Source organism: Anomaloglossus baeobatrachus, chromosome 2 (assembly GCF_048569485.1).
Source record: "Anomaloglossus baeobatrachus isolate aAnoBae1 chromosome 2, aAnoBae1.hap1, whole genome shotgun sequence".
NCBI classification, from domain to species: Eukaryota; Metazoa; Chordata; class Amphibia; order Anura; family Aromobatidae; genus Anomaloglossus; species Anomaloglossus baeobatrachus.
This window is the reverse complement of record NC_134354.1, coordinates 290,067,310-290,085,310: the sequence shown is the minus strand read 5'-3', so window position 1 is coordinate 290,085,310 and position 18,001 is coordinate 290,067,310. Positions and strand designations below refer to the sequence as shown.

At 52.6% G+C, this 18,001-nt stretch overlaps 1 protein-coding gene across 1 annotated transcript in view; it reads left to right on the top strand.

The window, feature by feature from the left end:
* Positions 1 to 18,001, top strand: part of IPO9 (importin 9) — a 146,337-nt gene that overhangs the window by 46,662 nt on the left and 81,674 nt on the right. The window contains exons 14-16 of the mRNA XM_075335844.1: positions 12,469 to 12,628; positions 12,710 to 12,936; positions 13,039 to 13,187. Coding sequence (XP_075191959.1) covers positions 12,469 to 12,628; positions 12,710 to 12,936; positions 13,039 to 13,187 — 536 coding nt within the window. The remainder of the gene's footprint in view (positions 1 to 12,468; positions 12,629 to 12,709; positions 12,937 to 13,038; positions 13,188 to 18,001) is intronic.

The following is an 18,001-nucleotide window of genomic DNA, read 5'->3' as shown; positions in this document are numbered from 1 at the left end:
TGACCTCGCAAATGTCTGCGTTTGCGACTTACGCTATTAATGCGGTCTTGGACTCTACCAGCCGTACGTCAATGGCGTCCGCCAACTCTGTGGTTTTACGCAGAGCCTTATGGTTAAAAGAATGGAAAGCAGATTCTGCCTCCAAAAAATGCTTAACCAGTTTGCCATTATCTCAAGACAGGCTGTTTGGTGAGCAATTGGCGGAAATCATTAAACAGTCCAAGGGTAAGGACTCTTCCTTACCCCAGCCCAGATCAAACAAACCTCAGCAGTGGAAGGGACAGTCGAGATTTCGGTCCTTTCGAGGTTCGGGCAGGACCCAATTCTCCTCGTCCAAAAGGACTCAGAAGGAGCAGAGGAGCTCAGATTCCTGGCGGACTCACTCACGTCCAAAGAAAGCAGCCGGAGGAACCGCTTCCAAGCCGGCTGCCTCATGACTTTCGGCCTCCTCTCTCCGCATCCTCGGTCGGTGGCAGGCTCTCCCGCTTTTGCGGCATTTGGCTGCCACAGGTCAAAGACCGGTGGGTAACAGACATTTTGTCTCACGGGTACCGGATAGAGTTCAGTTCTCGTCCTCCGCCTCGGTTCTTCAGAACTTCCCCACATCCCGACCGAGCCGATGCTCTTCTACAAGCGGCGTGCTCTCTAAGGGCAGAGGGAGTGGTGATCCCTGTTCCTCTTCAGGAAAGAGGTCAGGGTTTTTACTCCAATCTATTTGTGGTACCAAAAAAGGACGGCTCTTTCCGTCCTGTTCTGGACCTAAAACTGCTCAACAAGCACGTGAAAACCAGGCGGTTCCGGATGGAATCCCTCCGCTCCGTCATTGCCTCGATGTCTCAAGGAGATTTCCTAGCATCAATAGACATCAAAGATGCTTATCTCCACGTGCCGATTGCTCCAGAGCACCAGCGTTTTCTACGCTTCGTTATAGGAGACGAACACTTTCAGTTCATAGCCCTGCCGTTTGGTCTGGCGACAGCCCCACGGGTTTTCACCAAGGTCATGGCAGCAGTGGTAGCGGTCTTGCACTCTCAGGGACACTCGGTGATCCCTTACTTGGACGATCTACTTGTCAAGGCACCCTCTCAAGAGGCATGCCAACACAGCCTGAACGTTGCGCTGGAGACTCTCCAGACTTTCGGGTGGATCATCAACTTTTCAAAGTCAAATCTGTCACCGACCCAATCACTAACATATCTTGGCATGGAGTTTCATACTCTCTCAGCGACAGTGAAGCTTCCGATGGACAAACAGCGTTCACTACAGACAGGGGTGCACTCTCTCCTTCAGAGCCAGTCGCACCCCTTAAGACGCCTCATGCACTTCCTGGGGAAGATGGTGGCAGCAATGGAGGCAGTTCCGTTTGCGCAGTTTCATCTGCGCCCACTTCAATGGGACATTCTCCGCCAATGGGACGGGAAGTCGACATCCTTGGACAGGAAAGTCTCCCTTTCCCAGACGACCAAGGACTCTCTTCAATGGTGGCTTCTTCCCACCTCATTATCACAAGGAAGGTCCTTCCTACCCCCATCCTGGGCGGTGGTCACGACAGACGCGAGTCTGTCAGGGTGGGGAGCAGTTTTTCTCCACCACAGGGCTCAGGGTACGTGGACTCAGCAGGAGTACACCCTTCAGATCAATGTTCTGGAGATCAGGGCAGTGTATCTTGCCCTACAAGCCTTTCAGCAGTGGCTGAAAGGAAAGCAGATCCGAATTCAGTCGGACAACTCCACAGCGGTGGCATACATCAACCACCAAGGCGGGACACGCAGTCGGCAAGCCTTCCAGGAAGTACGGCGGATTCTGATGTGGGTGGAAGCCACGGCCTCCACCATATCCGCAGTTCACATTCCCGGCGTAGAAAACTGGGAAGCGGACTTCCTCAGTCGCCAGGGTATGGACGCAGGGGAATGGTCCCTTCACCCGGACGTGTTTCAGGAAATCTGTCGCCGCTGGGGAAGGCCGGACGTCGATCTAATGGCGTCCCGGCACAACAACAAGGTCCCAGCTTTCATGGCGCGGTCTCGCGATCACAGAGCTCTGGCGGCAGACGCCTTAGTGCAAGATTGGTCGCAGTTCCAACTGCCCTATGTGTTTCCCCCTCTGGCACTCTTGCCCAGAGTGCTACGCAAGATCAGGTCCGATTGCCACCGCGCCCTGCTCGTCGCCCCAGACTGGCCGAGAAGGTCGTGGTATCCGGATCTGTGGCATCTCACGGTCGGCCAACCGTGGGCGCTACCAGACCGGCCAGACTTACTGTCACAAGGGCCGTTTTTCCATCTGAATTCTGCGGCCCTGAACCTGACTGTGTGGCCATTGAGTCCTGGATACTAGCATCGTCAGGGTTATCTCAAGGGGTCGTGGCCACCATGAGACAGGCTAGGAAGCCCACGTCTAAGATCTACCACAGAACGTGGAAGATTTTCTTATCCTGGTGCTCGGCACAGGGAGTGTCCCCCTGGCCATTTGCATTGCCTACTTTTCTTTCCTTCCTGCAATCTGGTTTGGAAAAAGGCTTATCGCTCGGCTCCCTTAAAGGGCAAGTCTCAGCGCTATCGGTATTTTTTCAAAAGCGTCTAGCACGACTTCCTCAGGTACGCACGTTCCTGCAGGGGGTTTGTCACATCGTCCCTCCGTACAAACGGCCGGTAGATCCATGGGATCTGAACAGGGTACTAGTTACTCTCCAGAAGCCGCCCTTCGAGCCTCTGAAAGATGTTTCACTTTCCCGGCTCTCACAGAAAGTGGCCTTTCTGGTAGCGGTCACGTCTCTTCGGAGGGTATCCGAGCTGGCAGCGCTGTCATCCAAAGCTCCCTTCCTGGTTTTTCACCAGGACAAGGTAGTGCTGCGCCCGATTCAGGAGTTTCTCCCTAAGGTGGTATCCTCTTTTCATCTCAATCAGGATATCTCCTTGCCTTCCTTTTGTCCTCATCCAGTTCATCGGTATGAAAAGGATCTCGTGAGAGCACTCAGAATCTACATTTCCCGCACGGCGCCCCTGCGCCGCTCGGATGCACTCTTTGTCCTTGTCGCTGGTAAGCGCAAAGGATCGCAGGCTTCCAAATCCACCCTGGCTCGATGGATCAAGGAACCAATCCTTGAAGCCTACCGTTCTGCTGGGCTTCCGGTTCCATCAGGGCTGAAGGCCCATTCTACCAGAGCCGTGGGTGCGTCCTGGGCATTACGACACCAGGCTACGGCTCAACAGGTGTGCCAGGCAGCTACCTGGTCGAGTCTGCACACTTTCACCAAACATTATCAGGTGCATACCTACGCTTCGGCGGACGCCAGCCTAGGTAGAAGAGTCCTGCAGGCGGCGGTTGCCTCCTCGTAGGAGAGGGCTGTTTTGCAGCTCTAACTTGAGGTATTACTTTACCCACCCAGGGACTGCTTTTGGACGTCCCAATCGTCTGGGTCTCCCAATGGAGCGCCGAAGAAGGGAATTTTGTTACTTACCGTAAATTCCTTTTCTTCTAGCTCCAATTGGGAGACCCAGCACCCGCCCTGTTTCCTTCGGGATTTTTGGTTTTTTCGGGTACACATGTTGTTCATGTTGAACGGTTTCAGTTCTCCGATGTTACTTCGGATTGAATTTGTTTAAACCAGTTATTGGCTTTCCTCCTTCTTGCTTTAGCACTAAAACTGAGCAGCCGTGATCCCACGGGGGGTGTATAGCCAGAAGGGGAGGGGCCTTACACTTTTTAGTGTAATGCTTTGTGTGGCCTCCGGAGGCAGTAGCTATACACCCAATCGTCTGGGTCTCCCAATTGGAGCTAGAAGAAAAGGAATTTACGGTAAGTAACAAAATTCCCTTCTATTTTTCTTTGTCGCTCCATTGGGAGACCCAGACAATTGGGTGTATAGCTTCTGCCTCCGGAGGCCACACAAAGTATTACACTTTAAAAAGTGTAACCCCTCCCCTCTGCCTATACACCCTCCCGTGGGCCACGGGCTCCTCAGTTTTATGCTTTGTGTGGAAGGAGGCACACATCCACTAATGCATTCTCATAACTTAGTTGTCGGTTGGAAGAAAAGAGGACCCCCACAGGGTCCCCGGCATGCTCCCTTCTCACACCACTATGTCGGCGGTGTTGTTAAGGTTGAGGTACCCATTGCGGGTACAAAGGCTGGAGCCACATGCCGTCTCCTTCACCATCCCTTATGCGGCTCTGCGAGAAGTGGGATCCTGAGCGGTCATCCATTTGCTGGGACCGTGCTCCATCCGCAGCCCCTGGTGGAACCTGCCGGACCGGAGCCTCTTCAACCCCAGGGACCGGGTCCTGCTACTTAAAGGTACTCTGTGTTCCCATTGGGGACTGTACAGGGAGCGCACCTTCTTCCCGGAAGCCGCGGTAGTCGTAAAACTGAGGAGGCAGGTGGACTTCCGCGCCGACCGTGCCTGCTTGTCGGGCGCGGCCTCAAATTTAGTCCCCGGCTTCACCGCGGCCTAGTCGCAAAAATCCCGCCCCTGGGCCTGCCTGTCAGGGGTAAGGGCGGGATTACCGACATGATGTCGGATGTGACGGCTGGAGCATCCTGCATGTCTTCCTCCCCCCTCACTGGCCACTGTGGAGACCCCAGACGGTACCCATTGCGGGTACGGAGGCTGGAGCCACAGGCCGTCTCCTTCACCATCCCTTATGCGGCTGGGAGAAGTGGGATCCTGAGCGGTCATCCATTTGCTGGGACCGTGCTCCATCCGCAGCCCCTGGTGGAACCTGCCGGACCGGAGCCTCTTCAACCCCAGGGACCGGGCCCTGCTACTTAAAGGTACTCTGTGTCCCCATTGGGGACTGTACAGGGAGCGCACCTTCTTACCGGAAGCCGCGGTAGTCGTAAAACTGAGGAGGCAGGTGGACTTCCGCGCCGACCGGGCCTGCTGGTCGGGCGCGGCCTCAAATTTAGTCCCCGGCTTCACCGCGGCCTAGTCGCGAAAATCCCGCCCCCGGGCCTGCCTGTCAGGGGTAAGGGCGGGATTACCGACATGACGTCGGATGTGAGGGCTGGAACATCCTGCATGCCTTCCTCCCCCCTCACTGACCACTGTGGGGAACCCAGACTCCCGCTCTTTGCTGGCGCCGCCCTCGGCCCCACTCCTCCCCTGCGAGCTCTGGCGGCCATTTTCTGGCATTCTGCCGGTGGGTGCTTCTCAGGGGAGCTCAGGGTGAACACAGCACCCGGTGCTGGTCCCCCTAGGGTGCCGGATACACATGTATATATTATATATATTTCTGTTCGGACAGACTGTATACCCTTTTTTTCACATTTACCTTCACTGGTCACTCTCCTAGGAGACAACAGCATGTCGTCCCAAGGAGCAAAGCTACTAAGGCACAGGTTTTTCTCGCGGTCTGTACCTCTTGTGGGGCTATGTTACCTGCGGGATCCACCTATCCTCACTGTGAGCAATGCTCGACTCCTGCCTCGCTTGCTCAGCCGGAGCCTCGGGCACTGGTGGGCCCCTCAGCTCATGTAGACCCCCCTGCTCCCCCTGAGCAGGCTGCAGGGACAGAGTCACCGGTGTTGGCCCTCAGTCATTTTCGTATGACCAAATGGTCTTCTAAGCTCTTTGAGGCATTGCAGTCCAGACCGGACCTTTCACAGGCCCTGGCCCTGTTAGCTTGTCTCATCCAGGCCCCGCTTGGTTAGCACCGCAGCGCGCTCCCAGGTTGAGCCCTAGGTCTCAGGCGGAGGACTCCTGCCCGGACCGCAGTCCAAGACCGGCTAAGCGGTCTCGCTGGGACTCTTCCCCGACTTCCTCACGCTGCTAGGGATCCCAGCTTGAGGACTCTCAGGAAGACGAGGCGGACGGGGGAGCTCAGGGCTCTGGCCCTGACTTCACCCTTAACCTTGATACTCCTGATGGGGACGCCTTAGTAAATGATCTTATCTCGTCCACCATCCAGGTGCTGGATCGCTCTCCTCCGCCTCCTCCTGTAGAGGAGTCGGCTTCTCAGCAGGAGAAACACCAGTTTCGGTTCCCCAAACGTACACACAATACGTTTTTTGATCACTCTAACTTCAGGGATGCTGTCCAGAAACCCGGAGCGGTCCCGGACAAGCGCTGGGTTAAACGTCACACTGACACGCGTTACCCCTTTCCATCTGAAGTTGTTAAGGGTTGGGTTCATTCTCCCAAGATGGATCCTCCAGTCTCCAAATTGGCTGCTAGGTCCGTTGTCTGTTGCAAATGGCTCATCCCTGAAGGATGCCACTGACAGACAGATAGAGCTCTTGGTGAAGTTCATCTATGAGGCCACGGGCGCGTCTTTCGCCCCGGCCTTTGCAGCCGTGTGGGCTCTCCAAGCAATCTCGGCTTGTCTGAAGGAGTTTAATGCTGTCACATGGAATTTTGCTCCGCATGTTCCGTCTTTGACTCTCGGGCATCAGCCTTTTCGTCCTACGCCATGAACGCAGTCCTGGACTCCACTAGCCGCACGGCTGTAGCATATGCTAACTCCGTGGCAGTTCGCAGGGCCATGTGGCGGCGCGAATGGGAACCAGACTCGGCTTCAAAAAGGTTCTTAACTGGTTTGCCCTTTTCTGGCGACCGTTTATTTGGCGAACGATTGGATGATATTATTAAGGAATCCAAGGGAAAGGACTCCTCCTTACCCCAGTCCAAACCTAAGAGACCCCAGCAAAGAAAAATCCAATCGAGGTTGCGGTCCTTTCGTCCCTCCGCCAAGCCACATTCTTCTTCGTCCAACAGGCCGGAGAAAAGCAAGAGGAACTCGTATGCGTGGCGGCCCACGTCACGACCCCAAAAGGCCGCAGGGGGCACTGCCTCCAAAACGGCCTCCTCATGACTCTCGGCCTCCCCTAGCCGCATCCTCGGTCGGTGGCAGGCTCTCCCGCTTTGGCGGCGCCTGGTGGCCACAAGTTCAAGACCGATGGGTGAGAGACATTCTGTCTCATGGTTACAGGATAGAGTTCAGTTCTCGTCCTGCGGCTCGTTCTTCAGAACCTCTGGGCCCCTTCTCAGGTGGCGTGTCAACAAAGCCTTGCCGTCGCTCTGGCGACTCTCCAGGGACAAACAGCTTTCTCTGCAGGCGGGGGTGCAATCACTTCTTCGGAGTTAGTCACACCCCTTAAGGCGCCTCATGCACTTCCTGGGGAAGATGGTTGCAGCTATGGAGGCAGTGCCGTTCGCGAACCAAGGCGGCACTCGCAGTCGTCAAGCCTTCCAGGAAGTCCGGCGGATTCTGCAGTGGGTGGAAACCACAGGCTCCACCATCTCCGCAGTTCACATCCCGGGCGTAGAAAACTGGGAAGCAGATTTTTTCAGTAGTCAGCGCATGGACGCGGGGGAATGGTCTCTGCACCCAGAAGTGCTTCGAGAGATCCATCGCCGCTGGGGAACGCAGGACGTTGATCTCTCAAGGTCCCGGCCTTCATGGCACGGTCTCAGGATCACAGACCTCTGGCAGCGGACGCTTTAGTCCAGGATTGGTCGCAGTTTCGACTGCCTTATGTGTTTCCCCCTCTGGCGATGCTGCCCAGGGTACTACGCAGGATCAGGTCCGACTGCCGTCGCGCCATTCTCGTCGCTCCAGACTGGCCGAAACGGTCGTGGTATCCGGATCTGTGGCATCTCACGGTGGGTCAACCGTGGGCACTTCCAGACCGCCCAGACTTGCTGTCACAAGGCCCGTTTTTTCCATCTGAATTCTGTGGCCCTCAACTTGACTAGGTGGCCATTGAGTCCTGGCTCCTAGCGTCTTCAGGGTTATCTCAGGATGTCATTGCCACCATGAGACAAGCCAGGAAGCCAACGTCCGCCAAGATCTATTACAGGTCTTGGCAAGTCTTTCTATCCTGGTGCGCTGATAACGGCTTCCTCCATGGCCGTTTGCCTTACCCACATTCCTTTCATTCCTACAATTTGGAATGGACAAGGGTTTGTCCCTCGGCTCTCTCTCTAGGGCCAAGTATCCACGCTCTCCGTGTTTTTCTTTCAAAAGCGTCTAGCCAGGCTTCCGCAGGTCCGCACGTTCCTGCAGGGGGTCTGCCACGTGGTCCCACCTTACAAACGTCCGTTGGAACCCTGGGATCTTAGCAGAGTCCTGACGGCTCTTCAAAAGCCGCCTTTTGAGCTGCTGCGGGAGGTCTCTCTCTCCTGTCTTTCGCAGAAGGTGGCCTTCCTGGTGGCAGTCACATCACTTCAGAGAGTGTCTGAGCTTGCAGCGCTGTCATGCAAGGCTCCCTTCCTGGTTTTCCACCAGGATAAGGTGGTTCTTCGTCCTGTCCCGGAATTTCTCTCTAAGGTGGTATCTCCTTTTCATCTAAATCAGGATATCTCCTTGCCTTCCTGTTGCCCTAATCCAATTCACCAGTGTGAAAAGGTTTTGCACTCTTTGGATCTAGTGAGAGCACTCCGGTTCTACGTGTCTCGCACGGCGCCCCTGCGCCGCTCAGATGCGCTTTTTGTCCTTGTCGCTGGCCAGCGTATGGACTCTCAGGCCTCCAAGTCAACCTTGGCTCGGTGGATCAAGGAACCGATTCTCGAGGCCTATCGTTCTTCTGCGCTTCCGCTCCCTTCAGGGCTGAAAGGCCATTCTACCAGAGCTGTAGGTGCGTCCTGGGCATTGCGGCACCGGGCAACGGTTCAGCAGGTGTGTCAGGCAGCTACGTGGTCTAGTCTGCACACTTTCACGAAGCACTATCAAGTGCATACCTATGCTTCGGCAGACGCCAGTCTAGGTAGGCGAGTCCTTCAGACGGCGGTTGTCCACCTGTAAGAAGGGGCCGTTTTCGGCTCTTTTTATTGAGGTATTCTTTTACCCACCCAGGGACTGCTCTTGGACGTCCCAATTGTCTGGGTCTCCCAATGGAGCGACAAAGAAAAAGGGAATTTTGTTTACTTACCGTAAATTCCTTTTCTTCTAGCTCCTATTGGGAGACCCAGCACCCACCCCTGTGCCCTTTTGGGCTGGTTGTTCTTTTGGGTTATGGTCTTCAGTTCTCCGAACATCCTTCGGATTGAATTTACCCTAGACCAATTTATAAGTTTCCTCCTTCCTGCTTTTGCACCAAAACTGAGGAGCCCTGAGGAGGGTGTATAGGCAGAGGGGAGGGGTTACACTTTTTAAAGTGTAATACTTTGTGTGGCCTCCGGAGGCAGAAGCTATACACCCAATTGTCTGGGTCTCCCAATAAGAGCTAGAAGAAAAGGAATTTCCGATAAGTAAACAAAATTCCCTTTTTTGCCATTAAAAATGCTTTATATATAATCTTAACTAAACAAAAAAGTGCAAGTTATAATAAACAAGCAAGAATTCATTAAAAATGTCCTTCTGTCATGCAAAGAATGCGGCCCCTTTCAACTTTTTTTTTTTCTATATGTTGCCCATACACCCAGCTGAGCTTGAGACCCCTGGTCTAAGAAAGATGATGAGATACAGCAGTTTGTCAATTACTGAGCTCAATTCCCTCAGTATCCGTGGATGAATGCTATCTAGCCCAGAGGATTTATCAATTTTTACTTTGTTCAGACACAGCCGTACTACTTCATGTGTTTAAATTGGTTATATCAGGTTTAGTGATGGGTGAACCCGCAGATATTTGGGATCGGCTGGTCCAACCCAAATTTTTTTTTTTTATTGATAAAAACAACCCTTTTCGGGTGTGGAATTAACCCCTAATATCTGCCCGGATGCTGATCCCGGCCTATGGGGACCCAAATATTGTGTTTTAAAATGGTGGTAGAAAGGGCTAGCGGGATTAGAGCAGGCGTGTTACACTTAGAGCTTCCTGCGCGGCGGTAACACTTTCGGAGCCTCTCATTACCCTTATATATATTCACTGCTTCCATCCGTACTCCCGGCGTCTGGTTGACCCATGGTTATTTGGCCCTCCCAGCCTAAAAATAGTAGCCTGCAGCCATCCAGAATTGTCGCATCCAGTAGATGTGACAATCCCGGCACTTTACCCGGCTCATCCCAATTGCCCTGGTGCAGAGGCTAACTGAGTAATATAATGAGTTAATGACAGCTCACAGCTGCCACCTAAGACCTAGATTTGTAATGGGAGGCATCTGAGACCCTCTAATCTGTAAGTGAAATGACACAAACACCGAAAAAATCCTTTATTTGAAATAAAATACAAAAAAAAAAACTCACCCTCTTTCTACAAATTATTAATCCCAAGCACCCAGTTCCAACATAATCTACACGAGGTCCCACAATTATCCTGCCTCTGCTACACACTGAAGTCACAGCGTGCAGGCACAGAATACATCCACACGCTGTAGCTCCAGGCAGAGACTGACTAAGCTGCAGCTGTGAGCGGTGACGTTAGTGAGTTTATCTGCGGCCACAGCTGGAGGTTCCCAACTGTGACCGCAGGTAAACTGACCTTGTTGAAATGAGTGGCCTCACCTCAGGTGAACGGAGTTCACAGACCTGCATCTCCTGGAAGAAAACTGTTGCAGGTTTTTTGGACAGGAGATGCAGATTTGGTGCTGAAATTTCTATAGCATATTCCTGCACCTCATCTGCATCTTCTGGCAAAAAATAATGCATCAAAACACAATGCGATATTGATGCTATTTATTTTGCCAGGTGTTTCTTGGCTCTTGGCAAGTCACCTGATAGTTTTCAATCCTCTGTTTGAAACCTTGCACCTGGTCGTGGCTGGTTTATTGTGAAATTATGTTCTTTACTCTTCTGGATTATGTCTCCAACAGTGGTCACTGGAACCTTCAGAAATTCTTCTGTAACCAATACCATCAGTATGTTTTGCAAAAATAAGGTTTCGAAGGTCTTGATTCAGCTCACTGATTTAAGCCATGATGAGATATATCTTATGTGGCAACGTGGTAAGGACACCTTTTTATAGGCCATCAGTTGAACCAGCTGATATTATTTTTCACTAAGTGGCAGGGTAGTTTTCACCTGGTGTCATGACTTTCCTTGGGTTTTTGCACTTTTCTTCATGTTATAAACTTTCTCTTTATTACACATTAATATCTGGACATCTATGGTTTGATTTCTTTGCCTGTGTAAATTGGATGGGTTGATACCGACTTCTGGTGAGAATTTCATGTAAATAGCACCTTATAGAAATATATTTACTTAGAAAATTGGTGATGTGTTCAATACTTATTTCACCCCCTGTATGTCTTCACTGTTTTATACTGTATATCATATCCCTTTAGACTTTTCCGATTCTGGCCACAAAATAGATGAGAATAGGATAATGCTTCGAGACTCATGGACCTGAGTTATCGATCTATTTTCAAAATGGATGTGTGTCTCTAGAGCAAGGAAACTATTGGTCCATGTGCTTTCCGAGAGAAGAAAAAAATGCACAGCTTATTGTGTGAATCCAGCCTTTAATATTTGGGACGCATGACTACACAAAATTGTAGCTGCAATGTAATTGTAGTCATTCCCTATGGCAGAGATGGGGAACCTTTTTACTGCCGGGGGCCATTTGGAATTTCCTACTAACCTTTGGGGGCCGCACAAAATTATCAACTTGAAAACTACCCTGTTATATTTGGTCAAACGATTAATTAACTCACCCCTACTGTGGTGGCTGGAGCTGCTTCTCTTTGGTGCGGCTGTGATGTTCGGTGATATTGATCATCTTCGTTCTCACAGCTGCTTTTCCAGGTTTGTCTCGGTATGGAGATGCTGGGGGCATACACATCACAGGAGACGCTGGGGCGCATAAATTATAGGAGACACTGGGCGTACACATCACAGGAGGGGCTGGGGCATATACATCACTAGGGGGGGCATGGACAGCCCTGGCGGTGGCACAGACATGACTGGGGACAAGTACAACGCTAGGTGGCAGCACAGACAGAGCACTGGGTGGCAGCGCGGGCAGAGCACTGGGTGGCAGCGCGGGCAGAGCACTGGGTGGCAGCGCGGGCAGAGCACTGGGTGGCAGCGCGGGCAGAGCACTGGGTGGCAGCGCGGGCAGAGCACTGGGTGGCAGCACACTGCACAAGGGGGTACACAGCACTGAGCGGTGGGGCAGCAATGGGTTGAGCACTCACAGTACTGGAGTGGGGGAGGAGTCACACACAGCACAGCACAGGCCCGGCAAGCCGGTAATCTGCTGCAGCTATTCTGTGACATTATCGCATCATGCTGCTTACCCCGCCCACCAGGGCACACTAGCACAGGCCGGGGTTAAGCCTAGAATGAATGGGCAGTCAGGTCCTGGAAGTCAGGATCTGGATAGAGCCCATACATTCTAGCATCTACCCTCAGGTAATGGGCAGTGGGATTTAAAGGGCCAGCAGCCAGGAAAAGCGCGGCTGCCGCCAGAGCACAGCGGTCCCCGGGAATGTGCCCGGGGGCCGCATAAAAAGTCGCCACGGGCCGGAGGTTCTCCACCCCTGCCCTATGGGATAGAAACAAGTTTGACGTAAGAAGCAACTTGCGACTTTCGTTTTTTGCATCATGAGTACAATGTGCTTGAAGCTCCCATTTTTCATGTTTTTTCCTCAGTTTCTCCTTTCCTACTTGGACGCTCTCTCTGGGCAGCAAGTCGATTCACCGCTGCCATGTCTCCAGAGTTGATACAGCAGTTTCTCCAGGCTACAGTGAGTGGACTCCATGATAACCAGCCGCCATCAGTGCGCATTTCTGCTGTCCGAGCTATTTGGGGGTGCGTTTAATTTTCCTTGTACTATTTCCAATATTTTTTGCATTTTTAGTTTCCTTATTTCATGTGTTTTTTTGTTGTCAGGTATTGTGATCAGCTGAAGATTTCTGAAAGTACCCATGTTCTTCAGCCCTTTTTGCCCAGCGTGGTTGATGGCCTTATACACCTCGCCGCACAGTTCACGTCTGAGGTTTTGAATCTGGTAATGGAAACTCTGTGCATTGTCTGTAGCGTGGATCCAGTGTTCACAGCAAATGCGGAATCCAAGATCTGCCCTTTCACGATTGCCATCTTCCTCAAGTACAGCAATGGTAAGTCTTGTGTCTTTTGGGAAGAAACATTCACAGTTTGAGGGTTTGCAAAGATGAATAGCTAAAAATATAGAAAGACTTTTTGTGTTTTTTCTTTTGAAGATCCTGTTGTTGCATCTTTGGCTCAAGACATTTTTAAAGAATTGGCTCAGATAGAGGGTTGCCAGAATGCCATGCAAATGCGGCTCATTCCAACTCTCGTCAGCATAATGCAGGCTCCTCCTGAGAAGATCCCCAGCGGTCTCTGCGCAGTAAGTGTGTTGTCTGCTCTTTTATATAGGCTTTATTGCAAACAGTCTGATGTATTTGAGACCCTTCTGTTACTGATCGACAAGCTTTCCTGTAGAATGGGCACTTTTTTCAGGTGGCTCAGCTCTAGAAACCACCTAAATCTTTACTTCCATGTAAAATAACTCGTTAATATGTTTAGACTTTTGAGTGGTTTGTAAACCCCTTCACCCCCAAGCGATGTTTTTTTTTTTTTTTTTTTTTTCCTCCCCTTTTTCCAAGAACCATAACTTTTTTAATTTTTCCGTCAACAGAGCCGTATGATGGCTTGTTTTTTGCGGAATGAATTGTATTTTCTTCGGCGCTCCATTGGGAGACCCAGACGATCGGGTGTATAGCTACTGCCTCCGGAGGCCACACAAAGTATTACACTAAAAAGTGTAAGGCCCCTCCCCTTCTGCATATACACCCCCCGTGGATCACGGGCTGCTTCAGTTTTTTGCTTTGTGCGAAGGAGGTCAGACATCCACGCATAGCTCCACTGTTTTTAGTCAGCAGCAGCTGCTGACTATGTCGGATGGAAGAAAAGAGAGCCCATACTAGGGCCCCCAGCATGCTCCCTTCTCACCCCACTTTTGTCGGGTGTTTGTTAAGGTTGAGGTACCCATTGCGGGTACGGAGGCTGGAGCCCACATGCTGTTTTCCTTCCCCATCCCCCCTCAGGGCTCTGGGTGAAGTGGGATCTTACCGGTCTCCAGGCACTGAGACCGGGCTCCATCCACAGACCCGGAGATCCTGCTGGATATGGAGCTGGGTATCGTCAGGGACAGGGCCCTGCTACATTAAGGTACTCTGTGTCCCCGTACACATGGCGCACACACACACCAGCATTGCTGGGAGTGCTAGTGCGCCGGGGACAACAGCGCGGAGCGCTTGTGCTATTATTCACTGCAGCTTAGCTGAGTGAATTTATGTGTTAGAAACTGCCGCGCCGGCCGTTGCGGGGTGTTTTACACTGTGGCGCGGCTGGGACTTGTGGTGCGCCGGGGACTTCCGCGCTGGCCGTGCACAAGGACGGTCGCGCTTATTACTCGAGTCCCCGGCTTTGCGGCCTAGTTTTCGCTTCGTTCCCGCCCCCAGCCCTGCCAGTCAGGGGAGGGGCGGGACGCTGTACAGACAGTCAGCGCCGAGAGCTGGAGTCTGCTTTGCATTCTCCAGCCCCCTTCACTGGACTCAGTGGGACGTCAGTTTCCCGCTCTTGTCTGGGGCACGCCCACGGCCCGCCCCTCTTCACAAGACGCCGGCAGCCATTCCTGCACGCAGTCTGGGCTGGAGAAGGGAGACAAGCTCTGGGCAACCAGTCACAGGATTCGGGCGACCACACACCCGCCTTTGGGCGGGCGGTAAGCAGCACCTGAAGTGCTGACCCCACTAATGCCATTTGTATTGCATGTGCTGAAGTGTTCATTTGTACTTTATGCTGGTATGCTATACACTGCACTGTACGGTCGCTATTCTTGGCTATATACTCCTAGATGGCTGGACAACAGCAGCAAAAAAGCAAGGGTGCTAAGGCACAGGCTTTCTAGGCTGCTTGTACTGCATGTGCTGAAGTGTTCATTTGTACTTTCTGCTTGTATGCTATACATTGCACTGTACGGTCGCTATTCTTGGCTATATGCTTCTAGATGGCTAGACAACAGCAGCAAAAAAGAAAGGGTGCCAAGGCACAGGCTTTCTATGCTGCTTGTACTGCACGTGATACTGTTCCACACGGCAGGTTCCACTGTCCCCATTGTGTGCAATGCTCCCCTGTAGCACTTGGTCAGCCGGGGTCTCTGCTAGAGGTGGCTAAAGGAACCACCTGTGAACCCTGTCCAGGGACAGGGACGGAGTTGCAGTTTCGGCTGATAGGTCTGTGACTGTGACTAACATCTTAGAGACTATGCAGTCCAGACGGACCATGGGCAATGTTGATACGCCCTCATTTGGAACAAATCAGTGCTCCGGGGGGGTCCCATGCATCCCAGGGCGCAGACTCTGACACGGACGACAGTCCCAGACAGCCTAAGCGAGCTCGCTGGGAGCGGCACTCGGCTTCATCACGGGTTAGGGTCCCAGCGGGACTCTCTGTATGATGAGGCAGACGTAGCTGATCAGGACTCTGATCCTGAGACCGCTCTCAATCCGGATACTCCGGATGGTGACGCCATAGTGAATGATCTTCTAGCGTCCATCAAGGGAATGTTGGATATTTCTCCCTCAGCTCCTCCGGTGGAGGAGTCAGCTTCACAGCAGGAGAAATCCCTTTTCAGTATCTCAAGAGTATATTGAGTACTTTTCCGGCCACTCTGACTTCAGAGAAGCAATCCGGAAACACCACACTTATCCAGATAAGCGTTCTCCAATCGTATTAAGGATACACGTTATCCCTTTCCCCCTGACGTGGTCAAGCGCTGGACCCAGTGTCCAAAGGTGGATTCCCCTATCTCCAGGCTTGCGGCTAGATCCATAGTTGCAGTGGAAGATGGGACTTCACTTAAAGATGCCATTGACAGACAGATGGTCCTCTGGTTGAATTCTGTCTATGAAGCTATCGGCGTGTCGGTTGCTCCGGCATTCGCAGCCGTATGGGCATTCCAAGCTTTTTCAGCTGGTCTTGCGCACGTGGACACTGTCACATGTACATCTGTGCCGCAGATGGCGTCCTTAACCTCGCAATGTCTGCATTGCGACTTACGCTATTAATGCTGTCCTGCACTCTACGAGCCGTACGTCAGTGGCGTCCGCCACCTCCGTGGTTTTACGCAGAGCCTTGTGGTTGAGGGAATGGAAAGCAGATTCTGCTTCCAAAAAAGTGCTTAACCAGTTTGCCGTTATCTGGTGACAGACTGTTTGGAGAGCGATTGGATGAAATCATTAAACAGTCCAAGGGTAAGGACTCTTCCTTACACCAGCCCAGATCAAACAACCCAACAGAGGAAGGGACAGTCGAGGTTTCGGTCCTTCCCAGGCTCGGGCAGGTCCCAATTGTCCTCGTCCAAAAGGACTCAAAAAGCTCAGAGAGGCGCAGATTCCTGGCAGGCTCAATCACGCCCAAGGAAGGCAGCCGGAGGAACCGCTACCAAGGCGGTTTCCTCATGACGTTCAGCTCTCTCTCTCCGCATCCGCGGTCGGTGGCAGACTCTCCCGCTTTGGCGACATTTAGCTGCCACAGGTCAAAGACCGGTGGGTGAGAGACATTTTGTCTCACGTGTACAGGATAGAGTTCTATTCTCGTCCTCCGACTAGATTTTCAGAACTTCCTCACCTCCCGACCGAGCCGATGCTCTTCTGCAGGCAGAAGGAGTGGTAATCCCTGTTCCTCCTCAGGAACAAGATACGGTTTTTACTCCAATCTGGTTGTGGTACCAACAAATGACGGCTCTTCCGTTCCGTTTTGGACCTAAACCTGCTCAACAAGCACGTGAAAACCAGGCGGTTCCGGATGGAATCCCTCCGCTCCGTCATTGCCTCCATATCTCAAGGAGATTTCCTAGCGTCAATAGACATCAGGATGCTTATCTCCACGTGCCGATTGCTCCAGAGCACCGGCGTTCGCTACGATTCGTTATTGAAGACGAGCATCTTCAGTTTGTAGCCCTGCCCTTCGGTCTGGCGACAGCCCCACGGCTTTTCACAAGTTCATGGCAGCAGTGGGAGTAGTCCTGCACTCTCAGGGTCACTCTGTGATCCCTTACTTGGACGATCTACTTGTCAAGGCACCCTCTCAAGAGGCATGCCAACACAGCCTGAACGGGGCGCTGGAGACTCTCCGGAGTTTCGGGTGGATCATAAACTTTTCAAAGTTAAATCTGACACCGACCCAATCGCTGACATATCTTGGCATGGAGCTTCACACTCTCTCAGCGATAGTGCAGCTCCCGCTGGACATACAGCGTTCACTACAGACGGGGGTGCAATCTCTCCTTCAAGGCCAGTCACACCCCTTAAGACGCCTCATGCAGAGGCAGTCCTTTTCGCGCAGTTTCATCTGCGTCCACTTCTATAGGACATTCTTCGCCAATGGGATGGGAAGTCAACGTCCCTAGACAGGAACGTACCCCTTTCTCAGACGGGCAATGACTCTCTTCAGAGGAGTCCACCCTTCAGATCAATGTTCTGGAAATCTGGGCAGGGTATCTTGCCCTGCAAGCCTTCCAGCAGAGGCTGGAAGGCAAACAGATCCGAATTCAGTCGGACAACTTCGCAGCGGTGGCATACATCAACCACCAAGGCGGAACATGCAGTCGGCAAGCCTCCCAGGAAGTCCGGCGGATTCTGATGTGGGTGGAAGACAGAGCATACACCATATCCGCAGTTCACATCCCGGGCGTAGAAAACTGGGAAGCAGACTTCCTCAGTCGCCAGGGCATGGACGCAGGGGAATGGTCTCTGCACCCGGACGGGTCTCAAGAAATCTGTAGCCGCTGGGGGAGGCCGGACGTCGACTTAATGGCGTCTCGGCACAACAACAAGGGCCCGATTTTCATGGCGCGGTCTCACGATCAAAGAGCTCTGGCGGCAGGCGCCTTAGTTCAGGATTGGTCGCAGTTCCAGCTACCCTATGTGTTTCCCCCTCTGACTCTGTTGCCAGAGGGCTACGCAAGATCAGCTCCGATTGCCGCTGCGCCATCCTCGTCGCCCCAGACTGGCCGAGGAGGTCGTGGTACCTGCATCTGTGGCATCTCACGGTCGGCCAACCGTGGGCACTACCAGACCGGCCAGACTTACTGTCCCAAGGGCCGTTTTTCCCATCTGAATTCTACAGCCCTGAACCTGACTGGTGGCCATTGAG